Genomic DNA, 17,096 nt, shown 5'->3' on the forward strand with positions numbered 1-17,096 from the left:
GCCTTTATCTTTAACGATTTTGCCTCGTTGTCCTTTGGTAATTCGCCTTTTGTGATGTAGTCTTTATATTTCTGAGTCCAACTTCCACGTTCTTCATGATTGTCGACAACCATTATTGTGACATCTCTTTCCTTCTTAGCTCTAATCGTGGCAGGCTCTAGGACATGAATTACTGGGATTGTGAGTACATTTTCCTTTTTTAGGACAGCACCCAAACCTGTTAAGGCATCAGCCTGAGAATTCTGTTCTCTGGGTATTTGTTGGATACTGAACGAGTCGAACTTGCCTTGTAGTTCTTTAACAATTTCTAGATAAGCCGACATCTTGCAATCTTTTGCTTCATATTCCCCTTTTACGTGATTGACAATAAGCAAAGAGTCGTAGTTTATATTTATATGTGCGATCTTCATGTCCACAGCCGTAGTTAATCCAACAATCAAGGCCTCGTATTCAGATTCGTTGTTAGTAGCTTTAAATTCGCAACAAATGGAATAGGCTAAGGTGTCCCCCTGTGGCGACTTTAGTACCAAACCTATACCATTCAAATTTGAGGCTCCGTCAGTGTACAACGACCACGACTCCATTTTTCAGGTAGAAAGGATTTGTTGAAGTTCTTCATCTGCTTCACACAGTAAGTTGGGACTAAAGTCAGCCACAAAATCGGCTAAGACTTGTGATTTGATGGTTGTTCGTGATTCGTAAATGATGTCGTACATGCTCAATCTAATTGACCATTTTGCCATTCTACCCATCAACTCTGGCCTACTAAGTACTTTTCGCAATGGATAATTCGTCCTTACACAGACCTTGTGCGATTCAAAGTAGTGTCGAAGTTTTACAGAGGTCATGGATAATGCCAATACTAGTTTTTTCATTGACGCGTACCTTGTCTCAGCGTCGAGTAGATTTCTGCTTATGTAATAGATGGGGAGTTGAGACCCATCTTCTTCTCGTGTCAAGACTCCGCTAACAACATGATTTGAGACGGACAGGTAGACGTAGAGTGTTTCTCCATCTCCTGGTTTTGATAATAACGGTGCAGAGGACAAGTACTTCTTCAAGTCATCAAGGGCTTTCTCGTGTTTCTCAGTCCATTCGAATTTTTTATTTTTTCTCAAGACATCATAAAATGGTTGACATCTATCAGATGAGCGTGAGATGAACCTGTTCAGGGCTGCTACTCCCCCTGTTAGTTTTTGTACGTCTTTGACATTTATCGGACTTATAATCTCGTAGATGGCCTTTATTTGTTCTGGACTTGCCTCTATTCCTCTTCTTGTCACCATATGTCCCAAAACAATTCCTGAAGATACGGCGAAATTGCATTTAGATGGATTTAGTTTCATGTTGTACACACGTAAGATGTTGAACACCTCCTCTAGATCTTTGACATAATCTTCTGCATTTTTTGACTTTACAACCATGTCGTCGATGTATACTTCCATCGTGCGTCCTATTTGTTTTTCGAACATCTTATTGACTAACCGTTGGAACGTTGCCCCTGGATTTTTTCAGACCAAAAGGCATTGCCAAGTAGCAAAAGATTCCTCTATCTGTTATGAACGCTGTTTTTTATGCATCAGATGGTTCCATTTGTATTTGATTGAAACCACTCGACGCGTCAAGGAAAGTTAGCAGCTCATGTCATGTTCTTGAGTCAACCATGGTGTCAATATATGGGAGAGGATAGGGGTCTTTTGGACAAGCCTTATTTAAATCGGTGTAATCTACGCACACACGCCACTTTCCGTTCTTCTTTTGGACAATCACGACATTCGCCAACCATTGAGGATAGTCTACTTCTCGAATCATACCGTTTTTCAGCAACTTGTTTACTTCTTCATTGATTATGTTGTTTCTTTCAGCTCCAAACTTTTGCCTTTTCTGTTGGACTGGAATGTGATTGGGGTCCACGTTCAAATTGTGTGTGATGACGTCAGGATCTATCCCTGTGATGTCTTCTTTTTCCCAAGCGAACGTGTCTAGTCGTGTAGTCAAGAATTCCACCAAGTTGGTTTCTATATCAACTGGGATGTCTTCTCCAATCAATACTTTCTTTTCTCCTTCTGTAATTGTTACTTCCTTGAGAGCTTCCGGACCTTTCATTGTTATAGTTGCTGCTTACTTTTGTTCGTGTCATACTGTTGGCTTTAAGCATGTTTTGTAACATTCTCTGGCCATGACTTGGTCACCTCTAATCTGTTGTGTCCCCCAAGGTGTTGATAATTTGACGACTTGGTGAACAGTTGAAGGTATAGCCCTCATGTCGTGTATCCAAGCTCATCCCAGAATTATGTTGTAGGTTGAGCCTGCGTCGATGACTAAGAATTTTTGAAGCAAATTGATTCCACCAGCATATGTGGGTAGGTGGATTTCTCCAACAGTCCTTTTTGTTTCACCACTAAAACCCACCAACGTCGTATATCGTTTCTCTATGTCAGCTTCCGATAATCCCATTTACTGTAATGTATTGAACATCGTTATGTTCGCAGCACTTCCATTATCCACCAAAATTCTCTTTATCAGACAATTTCCAATTGATAAAGATATTACCAGTCCATCTTGCTGTGGTGACTGGACATGTTCCATGTCGGATGCGTCGAATTATAATACTGAAGAGTCGTTTGTCGCAACCTCAGCATGTGCAACTTGTATTCCCTTTCCCCTAGCTCATCTTTTGGCTTGTGAGTACGTTTCTCCACATATTTCTGATCCTCCAGCAATAAAGTTTATGACTTTGTGATGAGGTGGAGGAGGAGGTATGTTTGCAGGTGTCTTTTCTGTTCGGACATGATTACTTCTATGCGACGACATGTACTCCGTCAAGTATCCCCTTCTAACCAAAGCTTCAATTTCCCTTCTCAAAGCCACGCAATCAATAGCTTTATGACCATAATCCCCGTGGAACTCGCACCATAACTTTGAATCTGGATTCGACTTTGGCTTGTTAGTTTTGGCTGGCCATTTTACCACATCGCCTATCTTAGCAAATTCCTTAACAAGAACCGTAGGGGTTACACTAAACCCATAGCTGTCGAACGTTGGGGGTAGATTTGGGTCTCTTCTCCAATCTGGACGAACTTGTGATGAGTTGACATGCTGTTCATCTCTTATCGTCCTGATGTATGGCTTGTTTTCGTTCTTGTAGTCTTTATTTCTTGCTGACGCGATTTTCCTGTTTGGCCGATAATATTTATCATCGTCTTCTCTTTTGTCCTCTTCCAAACGTATTTGAGCCATTGCCTTGGCCTGCACGTCGTCCATTGTTTTGCACGGATACTTTGTCAATTCATCATAAAGCGGCGAATCCTTTTCCAATCCTCTTCTAAATGCTTCTATTGTGGTTGGGATGTCACAGTTTGTGATTGTAACCTTCTCTCTGTTGAATCTGGTCAGGTAATCTCGTAATGGTACTCGATACTTCTGATATACCTTGTAGATATCACTCGTGGTCTTTTCAAACTGTCGGCTGCTGGCAAATTGTAGATTGAACGTGTCGACCAAGTCCGCAAACGTGGATATACTCCCATTTGGTAGACCTACGAACCACTGTAGAGCAGGTCCTATTAGGGTTGATCCAAATCCCTTACACATGCAAGGCTCTCGATATTTCCTTGGAATTGGCACCGTAAACATTCGTTGTTTGTACTGAGCAATGTGTTCTTGTGGATCAGACGATCCGTCGTATTGCTTCATTTGTGGTACAGTGAATCTGTTAGTCCCTTAACAATATAGCAAGAATTACAGAAGGGGGGGTTGAATGGAATTCTTTATCTTTTTCTTGAAATAAAAATGTTCAACTCGATTATAGATATATCTGTTTTGATTAGCACAATGCGGAATATAAACTTTAATGAATCAAAACAAGAGTAATTAAAAACAAAAGTCTTTAAAAACTTTCTGGTGGATTTAAACAATTCCACCAGAGATATATATTAATATATCGAGAGAACTCTATGTGCAGAAATGCTCACAGCTGCTTTTACAAGATAAAACAACTAAGAACACAGGAAATGCTAAAGATAGTGCTTACAAAGATTTCTCTGTGTTTGTTTCTAAGCTCACTTAGTTTTCTTAGTTATTTTATATTTGCTACTCTCTTGGTTTATATATATTACCAAGATTACAAAGTCAAAAGAACTGAATAAATATAAAATCTAACATTCTTGATCTTTGCTGCTTTTCGTCCTTTATTACCCAGTTAATGGGCTTCCACAGTGTTTGTATCCAATCTCGACGGCTGTGTGTCAGCTTTCACTGTTCAACTGATGTTTGAATCTTGATATTATCATCCGTCGACTTTCAGATCATCCGCCGATGACTTACTTGATCATCCGTCGACTGCTATTTTGAACATCCGTTGAAAGTCATTTGATCATCCGTTGAAGCTTTGTTAAGCATCTGTTGATAGCTATTTTGGCACTTGACTTCATTTCACTTATACAGAATTACAAGACATTGCTTATGTACAGTTAATCAACCTATTCTGCATATCTAGTTAAAGTCAACATGACTTATATGCTACTACAGATTCTATACAAAGGTGCATACAACACTGTGCTACAAACTTATCATTATATAAGCTACTCACTCGATGGATAATAAATTACTCATCCGTCGGTACTCAAACTGAGTTATCCGTCGGGACTATAATTCTTATCCGTCGAGTGCTACATTATTTCACTAAGTAAAATCTACTTAGATGTTTTGTTTAGGTAATCATCAAGTACACAACATATTCACAACAATCTCCCCCAATTTATGTCTACTAGAATTGTAGCCATAAATTAAAAGACACTTGATGATAACAAAACATCCTAAACATATATCTTTAAAGATAAGTAGATAAAACTGAAAGTGCTTCAATTTAAACAAGGTATACAAGGTTTGGCTCACAGTCAATTCAAGATGCTCCTCTAGCCTGAGCCGATTTTTCTAGTTTCTTGAAGGTCTGGATCTTCTTCCAAGCTTTCTGTTGTTTTCTTCAATTTGATTCTGGAGCTGTCTGTGGAATTCTAATTCATCAGATTCTGAGAGATCTAACATTTCTTGCATTTCCAAAAGAGTCTCATTGCTAGAGATACTCAATTGGTCTTCTAGTCTGAAGAATCTTCTCACACCCTTGTCATCCATGAATTCCATCAGCCAGTAGGGCCTTAGATGCACTCTTCTCCCTATGTATGGGATGATAAGAGTTTTGGGTAGTGCATCTTTGGCTCTAACACTCCTTAGCTCTTCAATCTTCTTCAATACTAATCTTCTTGCAGTTACATTAAACCCAAAGTTTTTCTTGAAGGATGAATAGACTTTGATCAACACAGCTTGGCTTTCTTGAAGTATCCTGTGAAGAGGCCACTGAATCTCCCTTCCTCCTTTGTACTTGAATACCAACCTTTCAGGTAGGTTTTTGTATGCATCAATTGCCCTTACCTCATCCAGCTCCTCCAGATAAAGGTTTAGGTCTGAAAATTCCTTGATGTCACACAAGTATAAGTAGTCTTCCTTGTTGATCTTGGGTTGAGCTTTGACTACTGCCTTGGATTTGAGAGGTGACAGCTTCACTTTCTTGACTGCCCTTGATTTTGTATTTCTTGGCTTGGTGAGAATTGGCAAGTTGAAGTCAGGAATTGGTAATTTATCCCACTCTATTGGCTCACCCTTTGGCACAATAGGCTCTCCATGTATGTTCCTGTAGGGGTCTACCACCCTTATGTCTTCAAATACCACAGAGGGCTTTGATGCTTGAGTTTCATCTTTAGTGGATTCCATTGGAAATTGATCTTCCAATTCCTTGTTAACAATATCCAACTTTCTTTTTGTTCTTTTAGCCAATTCTTTCTTTCTTGGAGATTTCTTCTGTTCTTCAATCTTCTTCTTTGATCCAGTAGCTTGAGTTGGTTGAGAGGGAATTTATTGAGAAGAGTTCACAGCCTGTAGCTTGGTCAAGATAGCAAACTGTTCTTTCTTCTGTTTAGACTTCTTTGCATCTAGAGCAGCTTGCCTCTTTTCCTGCTTCAATCTGGCTTTTTCTTCTTCCTTTGCTTGAGCAAATTGTGGATATCCAGCTACCACACAAATTTCCTTCCCATTTCTGAATATCTTTGCAATTCTCTCTCTTGAGGCTGAATCAGCTGGATCTTTGTAGAGAAGAATAGATCTTGACAGAAGCTTCTTTTCATCAGGCTTGGGTGTCTCATACACAGTATCCATAGGGTTCTTCAAAGATGACTTTGGATAGTTTGCCCTTGGTTTAATAATCATCTCAGCCTTTGTAGTCTTGATGCAGGAAGATTGTCCTTTCTCCAGATAGTTCATGCTCATCTCATTCACATTGATTGGCTTGACATGAGAGTGATGGATTGCTGACTGATCTGGTTCCTTGACTAATTGAAACTATCTATGTATTTCCTCATCAATCTTTTTCCAGTTGATCAGAGTCAACTCTTCTTTATCAGCATCTTTCAAACTTGCTGCTGCTGCATTTATAAGATCTATACCATCTGCAACTGGTGGCTTGGAGATAGTAACTGAAGGTACAATTACTTTACTGATTTGAACTACAATGTTCTCCCCCATAGTTGGTCCTTTCTCCCCCTTACTTGATTCTCTCTCCCCCTTTTTGTTATCATCATGTGAAGGAGTTAGGCCTTGTGCTTTAGCCAGTTGCATGAGAAGATTTGTCTGAGTCTGTTGATTTTGAAGAAGTAGGACCACTGAATTCTCAATAACTTGAACTCTGGTCTCCAGCTTGGCTATCTTCTTTTCAGAATCTGATTCTCTTCTCAACCTTTGTAATAAATCATGCATGGTACCATATGGCATTAGTGAATCCAGTTTCTCAGAGTTGTATGTCTTTAAGTCAGCTATCTCCTTTTTCAATTCATCCAAACTGATATTCTGTCTGGAGTGTTGGATCTTCATTAAGTGCAAGGAGTCTAGATGAGCTTTAAGAACAGCCTTGGTACCAGCATCTGAAACTTCCTGAAGGGCTTGCTGAATAGCTGTTACTTGTCTTACCAAAGACACCTCAAATTGTCCTGGTGTAAAGTCCTTTGCCCATGCCCATTCAGGTAAACTTAAAGCAGAACTTTGGCCTTCAGCTCCCCCTAAGTTCATGCTTCCATTCAAAGAACTAGAGTCATCATCATCAGAATTTACTCCAAATTCTTCAGATGGCTCTCCAGCTTGAGGAGGCATCCTGTTGACAGCAGCTTTATCTCTCTGAAGAGATTCTGTGGTGTGCACTAAGTGTAAAGTCTGCTCTGCCTCCACATTGCCCTGAGCAGCCAACAGTTGATAGGCTGAAACAGGGTGAGTAAAAGTGTCAGCATCCAAGGAAATGTTATCAATTACAGCTTTGTAATGTTGCTGAAATTGTCTTTCCTTTTCAGCATCATCCATAATCATTGACTCACTAGCAATGGCTGGCTCCATCCTTATTGCTCCAGTACCTGCTTTTCTCTCATGTTCTCTCTTTTGTTACATCAGGGTCTCACCCTGGCTCCCCACCCTCACACCCTCACCTTCACCTACTAAGGTGGGACTCCTCTCACTCACTTTTGCCAATCCTGAATGAATGGATTGCTGAGATTCACTTTTTTCCTCTCCTTTTTCCTGGGAGCAACCCAGCCTCTCACTCAATACACTCTCCTCTCTCAGTCCTAAGAGTGATTGTATTACCACCAAATCTTCTGCACTTGAAATTATTGAAGTTTGAAGTTGTGCAGAGACACTCGACGGATAAATGATATCCGTCGGGTGAGTGGTAAAGCTATCCGACGGATAACTGCTGTTAAGCTTATCCGTTGGGATACAATCACTACTCGACGGATGAGCAATATCCATCGAGAGAGTAGAAATGAATGAGGTGGGAAGAGAAACTATTGTTGACTCTGTGTTGATTGAAGTTATTTGAGGCACAGATGTCACAATAGAATCAGAAAGAATTGGCAAGTGAGCCAACAAATCATCTAAAAGATGATGCTTACTTGCACTAGATTTTGGCTTCCCCAACAGAGTTAAAGAAGGGGAATCAGGAATTGAAGTGTTTATCATGTCCACTTCCAGTGAGTTGGTTGGTGAGTATTGTGTTTCAGTGGCTTCTATCAAGAGAGATTTTGGTTGTGACTCCACATTTATTGGAGCCACATCAATCTGAATTTGAGAAGGTGCAGGGACTGTGTCTTTAGCACCAGTTTGCACTAAGTGTGTGTCCTGTGCATCCCCAGTTGTTTTGGATTTCTTCTTTCTAGTGTAAGTTTGGTGTAGGCTTGTGTCCCTAACCCTCTTGGCCTGTGCTCTTGGATGAGAGCTTTGTTCAATAGCCACATCCTTTTGGGAGGATGCAGCTAGAAGTGAGCTTCTGTCCTTTTTAAGCACTGCAGTTTATTGGGAAACTGCAGTGTGGCTAGGCTGGGATTCACTTATCTCTCCAACCTTATCTTTGGGGTTTCTTTGATGTTCACCCCTTCCCTCACCTATCTTACCCTCCTTCACACTCCCATCTTTGTGTTTGGTAGAATTTTCAACTGGTACCTTTTGAGAGATACCAGAGGGGGTTTTCTTTGATTTGGATTTAAGAATTGCAGTTGTTTTGGCAGCTTTGGTAGGCAACTGTTTGGTCATTGTCACAGTTGCCATAGCTATGCCTGAAGTCAAAGAAATAGAAGGGTTTGGAATAGTTGAGAGTGTAGATGAACTTACCTCACTTACCTGAGGTGCCAGCATTACAGGAAAATAGAACATTGGCACATCCTTGTGATGGTTGGCTCTGTTCAGATCTGCAATGATTCTTCTCTCTTGAACCCAACACGCTAATTTGTTGGTTGGGTTCTCAAGTACAATATCTTCACAAAGATGGTTAGCCAAAAGCATAAGAAATCTAGCATAGTAAATATTCTTTCCTCTTTTGGCTGAGTCACCTAGTTTATAACCTAACTCATACACAACCAGATCACTTAAGTTGTAATATTTGTCTGTAACTAGCATGTATAGCATGTTAAGCATGGAAATGTTCACAGAATCAAAATTACTGATTTTTCCAGAAAAGACCTTAGTTACTACATCACACAAGTAACTTCATTCCTTCCTAAAACCTAGTCTTCTAATTTCACTTAGTTTTGCAGTAGGAAGTGCATAATGAATGGAATTTAGCATATTGACAATATCAGTGTCAGTGTGTGGTGCAGTAACATTGTTATCAGGAATCTTGAAACATGCTTTTATGACATCACTATTGATACAGAAAACATTACCTTTGTTGGTCAGAGTGATGGTTTTGTCAGTAGAGTTGTAGATTGTTGTTGTCCACATCTCCTCAACAACTTCACAATAAATTGTGGGTGATTTCAGCATAGCAAAACTTAACTTGTAGTTCTTCACGAAGTCCATCATCTTATGATAGTCTTCAGATTGCTGAATCCCCTTATTGACCAAGGCAGTGAAGTTGTTCTTCTCATAGATGAACCCAGTCTGTGACATGATCTTTACTACGGGTGCCATTGTTAGGGAAGAAAAGCTTGAAGAGAAAGAGGATTTTTGCTTGAGAGAGAATGAAATAAGACAGTTGAATTTGAGAATGATAAAAGAAAATGATTAGAATGAAATAGGCTTTTATACTTTGCTCAAACTCAACGGATAAAAATAATAAAGAGAAATAAATTACCCAATAGAAACTGCCTAAAATTACCGTTTTAAAATAAACTTTAAAAATTCCACCCATTATCCGTCGTGTAATGCTTATAAACTGTAAGTATACTCGATGGATAATGTTCAGGGAATTAACGGTTAAGATTTAGACACTTCGACGGATGAGGATAAAATGTTATCCGTTGAGCTTTAAAATATTCCAGAAAAGTAATTGATTTTTTATTTACAATTTGTATATCGACGGATGACTCAACCCGATGGATAATGGTCATCCGTCGAGAGACAAATTTTGACTCAGCCAAAATTTCATCCAAGACTAAAAATCAACTAAATTTCTGGCTTCTTTTCAACTTACAAGAATAATTCAGATAAATTCAAGAGTAATTAAGCATACCTAACTCACTTACCAACCTAGAAAAGGTGGATTCATCCAGTGGCTTGGTAAAAATATCTGCAAGTTGCTTCTCACTTGGAACAAAATGTAACTCTACAGTATCATTCATTACATGTTCCCTTATGAAATGGTACTTGATGTCTATATGCTTTGTCCTTGAATGTTGCACTGGATTTTTAGTGATGGCAATTGCACTTGTGTTGTCACAGAAAATAGGAATCCTTTCAACTTGCAAACCATAGTCTAGCAATTGATTTTTCATCCATAAAATCTGTGCACAGCAACTGCCAGCAGCAATATATTCAGCTTCAGCTGTAGAAGTAGAAACTGAATTTTGCTTTTTACTGAACCAGGACACAAGCTTGTTTCCTAAAAATTGACAGGTTCCTGTTGTGCTTTTTCTATCAATTCTGCAACCTGCATAATCTGCATCTGAATAACCAGTTAGATCAAAACCAGAATCTCTAGGATACCAAATGCCAAGGTTTGGTGTTCCTTTGAGATATCTGAAAATTCTTTTAATAGCTATCAAATGAGACTCTCTAGGATCAGCCTGAAATCTAGCACACAAACATGTAGCAAACATTATATATGGCCTACTGGCTGTTAAGTACAGAAGTGAGTCAACCATGCCTCTATAACTTGAAATATCCATAGACTTTTCAGTAGTGTTTAGTTCAAGCTTAGTTGCAGTGGCCATGGGAGTTTTTGCAGATGTGCAATCCATCATATCAAACTTCTTTAAAAGATCAAAAATATATTTAGTTTGACTAATGAATATTCCATCACTAACTTGCTTAACTTGTAAACCAAGAAAGTAAGTTAGTTCTCCCATCATACTCATTTCATACTTGCTTTGCATCAGTTTGGCAAACTTTTTACAAAGTTTTTCATCTGTAGAGCCAAAAATAATATCATCTACATAAATTTGAACAAGTATGCTAGAGCCATTCACATTTCTGAAAAATAAAGTTTTATCTACAGTACCTCTTGTGAAATGATTTTCCAAAAGGAACTTTGATAAAGTGTCATACCAGGCTCTAGGTGCTTGCTTCAGTCCATAAAGTGCTTTCAATAGATAGTAGACATACTCTGGGAAATTTGGATCTTCAAAGCCAGGAGGTTGACTTACATACACTTCTTCCTCCAAATCTCCATTCAGAGAGGCACTTTTGACATCCATTTGATAGACCTTGAAATTGGCATGGGCTGCATAGGCTAAGAAGATTCTGATGGCTTCAAGTCTTGCAACAGGAGCAAATGTTTCATCAAAATCTATCCCTTCTTGCTGACAATAGCCTTTAGCAACCAATCTTGCTTTATTCCTTACTACTATGCCATTTTCATCCATCTTGTTTCTGAATACCCATTTGGTGTCTATTGGATTCTTTCCTTTAGGCTTGGGTACCAGCTTCCATACTTTATTCCTTTCAAATTGGTTTAGCTCCTCCTGCATAGCTAAAATCCAATCAGGATCTAATAAGTCTTCTTCTACCTTCTTTGGTTCTTCCTTAGACAGGAAGCTGCTGTATAGACATTCTTCTTGAGTTGCTCTCCTGGTTTGAACTCTGGAAGAAACATCACCAATAATTAGTTCAAAGGGGTGATCTTTTGTCCATTTTCTTGGTTGAGGTAGATTAGCCCTAGATGAAGAGACCTCAATGTTGTCTTGATGTGTGATTGAGTTTTGATTGCTAGAAAGTCCCCCTGAGTTTGTGGATCTTTGCTTTGAAATTGGGGTGCTTTCCATGGGTGATCTGCCTTGACTTCCTGCTCCTTTTGATAACCCCACGGATGGTGAATTTTGAGTACCGACGAATGAGGCAGGTTGTCTTCCGACGGATAATACAGATTGCCTTCCGACGGATGAAGCATTATGTAACTCGACGGATGTTGAGTTTTGTGCTTCATTTGTAGTAAATTTATCTGCATTATCCTTAGACACTGTTTCTTGATCACTTTCATCATCACTTTCTTCACTGACCATCTCAACATTGTCGAATTTGAGGCTCTCATGGTAATCTCCATCTTTTAGTCCTTCAATCTTTTTATCATCAAACACAACATGTATAGATTCAACAACAATGTTGGTTCTTAGATTGTAGACTCTATATGCTTTACCAACAGCATATCCAACAAAAATTCCTTCATCTGCTTTAGCATCAAACTTCCCATATTGATCAGTTTGATTTCTCAGAATATAGCATTTACAGCCAAAGACATGAAGAAAGTTCAGAGTTGGCTTCTTGTTCTTGAACAATTGATAAGGTGTCTTGCATTTTGCTTGATTAATCAGAGAGATGTTCTGAGTGTAGCATGCAGTGTTGACAGCTTCAGCCCAGAAATATGTTGGTAATTTTGATTCTTCAAGAATTGTCCTTGCAGCTTCAATAAGAGATCTATTCTTTCTTTCCACTACTCCATTCTGTTGTGGAGTCCTTGCTGCTGAAAACTCATATAAGATCCCATTTTCCTCACAGAATGCTCTCATGACATAGTTCTTGAACTCAGTTCTATTGTCACTCCTGATTCTTCTAACTTTGAAATCAGGATGATTGTTAACTTGCCTTATGTGATTGATGATGATTTCACTAGCTTCATCTTTAGACTTTAGGAAATAGGTCCAAAAGAACTTTGAGAAATCATCTACAATTACTAGGCAAAATCTTTTCTTTGAGATTGACAAAACATTGACTGGTCCAAACAAATCCATGTGAAGCAGTTGCAGAGGTTCTTCAATTGCTGAATCAAGTTTCTTCCTGAATGATGCTTTAATTTGCTTCCCTTTTTGGCAGGCATCACACAGTCCATCCTTTGTAAACTCCACCAGAGGAATGCCTCTAACTAGCTCTTTCTTTACCAGCTCATTCATGGTCTTGAAGTTCAAATGGGATAGCTTTTTGTGCCATAGCCAACTTTCATCTTGACTTGCTTTACTGAGAAGACAAGTTACAGATTCTGCTTTATTTGAGTTGAAGTCAGTTAGATACACATTTCCTCTTCTCACACCAGTGAGAACCACTTTGTTGTTTTGATTATTAATCACAACACAGGTTTCTTTATTGAAGGTTACTGAGTTGCCTTTATCACAAAGCTGGCTGATACTCAACAGATTGTGTTTGAGACCATCCACTAAGGCAACCTCTTCAATGATGACATTGTCCTTTGAAATCAAGCCATATCCCACAGTATAACCTTTGCTGTCATCTCCAAAAGTGATACTTGGGCCAGCTCTCTCTTCAAACTCTGTGAGCAGGGTAGGATCACCAGTCATGTGTCTTGAACAACCACTATCCAAGTACCAAAGATTCCTTCTGTTTCCCTGCACATATCAAAATCAAATCAAGTTGATTTTGGTACCCAAGTTTCCTTGGGTCCTGCCTTGTTAGCTTTCTTCTTCTGTTTCTTAGGTTTTAACTCATTTGACTTAGGAATTTCAGATTCTTCCTTAGTCATTTGGGTTGGGCCTTTGAAACCACTGGATGCTACAGAATTATTATGCATGTTATGGCTAACAGGAAATGGCATGCTTGGTGCAAACATGTTATTCCAGTAAGGCATGCTAAATGGCATTTGAGGCATATTGTATGCAGCATAATATGGATTAGGTGCAAATGGCATATTAGCAAACTGTGCATTCATGTTCTGTGTAGACATAGCATTAACAGGCATAGGAGGCATGGCATTCATGTTAGAGAATTGAGGCTGAACATACATGGGAGTAGGCATGGCAGATTTGCAATTAACAGACAAATGATTTACACTACCACATTTGACACATATTTTTCTAGGAGCATATTTGTCAGGTGTGTAGTTGTTATGTTTGTTAATCTCTACTTTACCATTCCTATTATTTTTCCTTTTAGTTTCTGTTTTTACCTCTATCTTCTCAAGTCTGTCACTCAACTGTTTGACAGTCATGTGACCAACATTAGCCTTTTTCTCTTTCTTAGCTTGACTTGACTCCCCTGAAACAAAGTTCTTGGGAAACAGACCCATACTTTTCATTTAGCTTGGTTAATTTGGCTTTACTAATGGGTTTGTTCACAGCCGACGGATGAGGATTTTTATCATTCGACGGATAACACATTTTGTTATCCGACGGATAGTCCTCATCATCCGTCGAGTCTACATCTGTCAGCAATCCATCTACCAAAATAGGTTCTAGTTTCTCCTTATTTTTTTCCAGGCTTCATCACAAAAGGACTCAATTCCTTGAACCTTGGTGATTTGAGCATGAACATCTCTGGATGTTTTCCATACTTTAATCACCTCCTGTTCACGATCGAGCTGCTTCTTTAAAATTTCTTCCTTTTTCAAGGACTCAGTTAATTCCTCCTTAGCAATTCTACACTCAATTTTTAGTTTCTCAAACTCAACAAACTAAGAGTCAAGCACATTATTCCTCTCACTCAAAAACAAGTTGTTTTCTTTGATTTTAGCATTTTCTTTAGTGAGAGACTTAAGTGTAACACGCAAATGATACAATTCTGTAGACATGTCATTTATTGCATCATTACACTCAGCTTTAGATAAATGTGCAAGGTTTGTAGTAATTACCTGATTGCTTGAGGAACTTGTCTCTGTTTCATCAGACTTGGCGATAAGGGCTAGATTGACATAGCTGATCTCCTCATCTTCATCCAAACCATCAGCTGCCCAGTCATTCTCTTGTGTAATAAAAGCCCTTTCCTTCTGTTTGAGTAGATCAAAGTATTTTTGCTTATAATCCACAGACTCAAATCTCTTCTTACTAGAATCTGACTTTCTACACTCATTTGCAAAATGCCCTGCCAAGCCATATTTGAAACACTTGAATTTTGACTTATCCACCATGTTTCTATTTGGTTTGGCAGCTCCAAAGTTCTTCTTGAACTTGAGCTTGGCAAATCTTCTTGAAAGGAATGCTAGGTGCTCATCAATGTCCTCCATGTCATCTTGACTCAAAGAATCTTCACTTTCTGCAGCTAGCCCTTTACCCTTGCTTTCACAGGCCTTTGAAGTTGATTCCACAGCTTCCATCTTCACTTCCTTCTCCTTTTCCAGTTCAGCAACTAGTGCAATGGATCCTCCCTTCTTCTTTCCTCTCTCCATTCTTTCATCCTGCTCTATTTCAAGCTCATAGGTCTTCAGAATGCCATACAGTCTCTCCAAAGTAAACTCCTTATAATCTTGTGAGTTTTTCAATGAGACTGTCATTGGTTTCCATTCCTTTGGAAGAGATTTGAGAAATTTCAGATTGGAGTCTTTAGTCTGATAGACTCTTCCATGCAATTTAAGAGCATTTAGTAGCTTTTGGAATCTACTAAAAATGTCAGTGAGTGACTCACTTTCTTCATTGTGAAAATGCTCATATTGCTGAATCAGGAGCTGCATTTTATTTTCTCTTACTTGCTCAGTACCATCACAGATTATCTGTATTGTGTCCCAAACTTCCTTGGCAGTCTTGTAGTTGATGATGTTATCAAACATATCTGCATCAACACCATTGAACAAAATGTTCATGGCCTTTTTTTCTTTCCTGACTTGTTCAAGATCAGGATCAGGCCATTCATGCCTTGGCTTTGGAACTGATGGTTCATTTCCTGTTGCAGCTCTCATTGGAACATGAGGGCCTCTTTCTATGCAGTTCACATAGGCCTCATCTTGAGAAAGCATATGAAGATGTATCTTTACCTTCCAATGATGGTAATTATCTTTATCCAGAAAAGGAATCTTGATTCCAACATCTTTCTTGTTCATCTTGCTGAATTGTTTTGATCTTTAAACTCTTTGTAGATTAAGAGCTTGCTCTGATACCAATTGTTAGTCCCTTAACAATATAGCAAGAATTACAGAAGGGGGGGTTGAATGGAATTCTTTATCTTTTTCTTGAAATAAAAATGTTCAACTCGATTATAGATATATCTGTTTTGATTAGCAGAATGCGGAATATAAACTTTAATGAATCAAAACAAGAGTAATTAAAAACAAGAGTCTTTAAAAACTTTCTGGTGGATTTAAACAATTCCACCAGAGATATATATTAATATATCGAGAGAACTCTGTGTGCAGAAATGCTCACAGCTGCTTTTACAAGATAGAACAACTAAGAACACAGGAAATGCTAAAGATAGTGCTTACAAAGATTTCTCTGTGTTTGTTTCTAAGCTCACTTAGTTTTCTTAGTTATTTTATATTTGCTACTCTCTTGGTTTATATATATTACCAAGATTACAAAGTCAAAAGAACTGAATAAATATAAAATCTAACAGTCTTGATCTTTGCTGCTTTTCGTCCTTTATTACCCAGTTAATGGGCTTCCACAGTGTTTGTATCCAATCTCGACGGCTGTGTGTCAGCTTTCACTGTTCAACTGATGTTTGAATCTTGATATTATCATCCGTCGACTTTCAGATCATCCGTCGATGACTTACTTGATCATCCGTCGACTGCTATTTTGAACATCCGTTGAAAGTCATTTGATCATCCGTCGAAGCTTTGTTAAGCATCCGTTGATAGCTATTTTGGCACTTGACTTCATTTCACTTATACAGAATTACAAGACATTGCTTATGTACAGTTAATCAACCTATTCTGCATATCTAGTTAAAGTCAACATGACTTATATGCTACTACAGATTCTATACAAAGGTGCATACAATACTGTGCTACAAACTTATCATTATATAAGCTACTCACTCGATGGATAATAAATTACTCATCCGTCGGTACTCAAACTGAGTTATCCGTCGGGACTATAATTCTTATCCGTCGAGTGCTACATTATTTCACTAAGTAAAATCTACTTAGATGTTTTGTTTAGGTAATCATCAAGTGCACAACATATTCACAACAGAATCTTTTTGGGATTTCGACTAGAGCAATGTCATCAGTGATGGGCGAATCAACATAGCTTGTGGGATTTGCCTTTTCCAATGGCTTTGGAACACCAGGGATACGTTGAATCATATCTTTTACCTCCTGTAACTCTTTTCTTACTGACTCAGGAATTTTTGAACGTGACTTGGATTTTCTGTGTTTGTGACTTCTCTTTCTGGTACTCTTCTCTATT

At 38.6% G+C, this 17,096-nt stretch overlaps 1 protein-coding gene across 1 annotated transcript; it reads right to left on the minus strand.

The window, feature by feature from the left end:
• Positions 1–2,670: 2,670 nt before the first annotated feature.
• LOC141680260 (uncharacterized) lies at positions 2,671–3,696 on the minus strand. Its single transcript, XM_074486534.1, has one exon. The coding sequence runs from the start codon at positions 3,694–3,696 to the stop codon at positions 2,671–2,673; it is 1,026 nt and encodes a 341-aa protein (XP_074342635.1).
• Positions 3,697–17,096: the final 13,400 nt, after the last annotated feature.

Source organism: Apium graveolens, chromosome 8 (genome assembly GCF_009905375.1).
Source record: "Apium graveolens cultivar Ventura chromosome 8, ASM990537v1, whole genome shotgun sequence".
Taxonomy (NCBI): Eukaryota; Viridiplantae; Streptophyta; class Magnoliopsida; order Apiales; family Apiaceae; genus Apium; species Apium graveolens.

What these genes read in the sequence shown, in the direction of transcription:
- LOC141680260 (XM_074486534.1), bottom strand. Translation starts at nt 3,696, where the DNA reads ATGAAGCAATACGACGGATCGTCTGATCCACAAGAACACATTGCTCAG.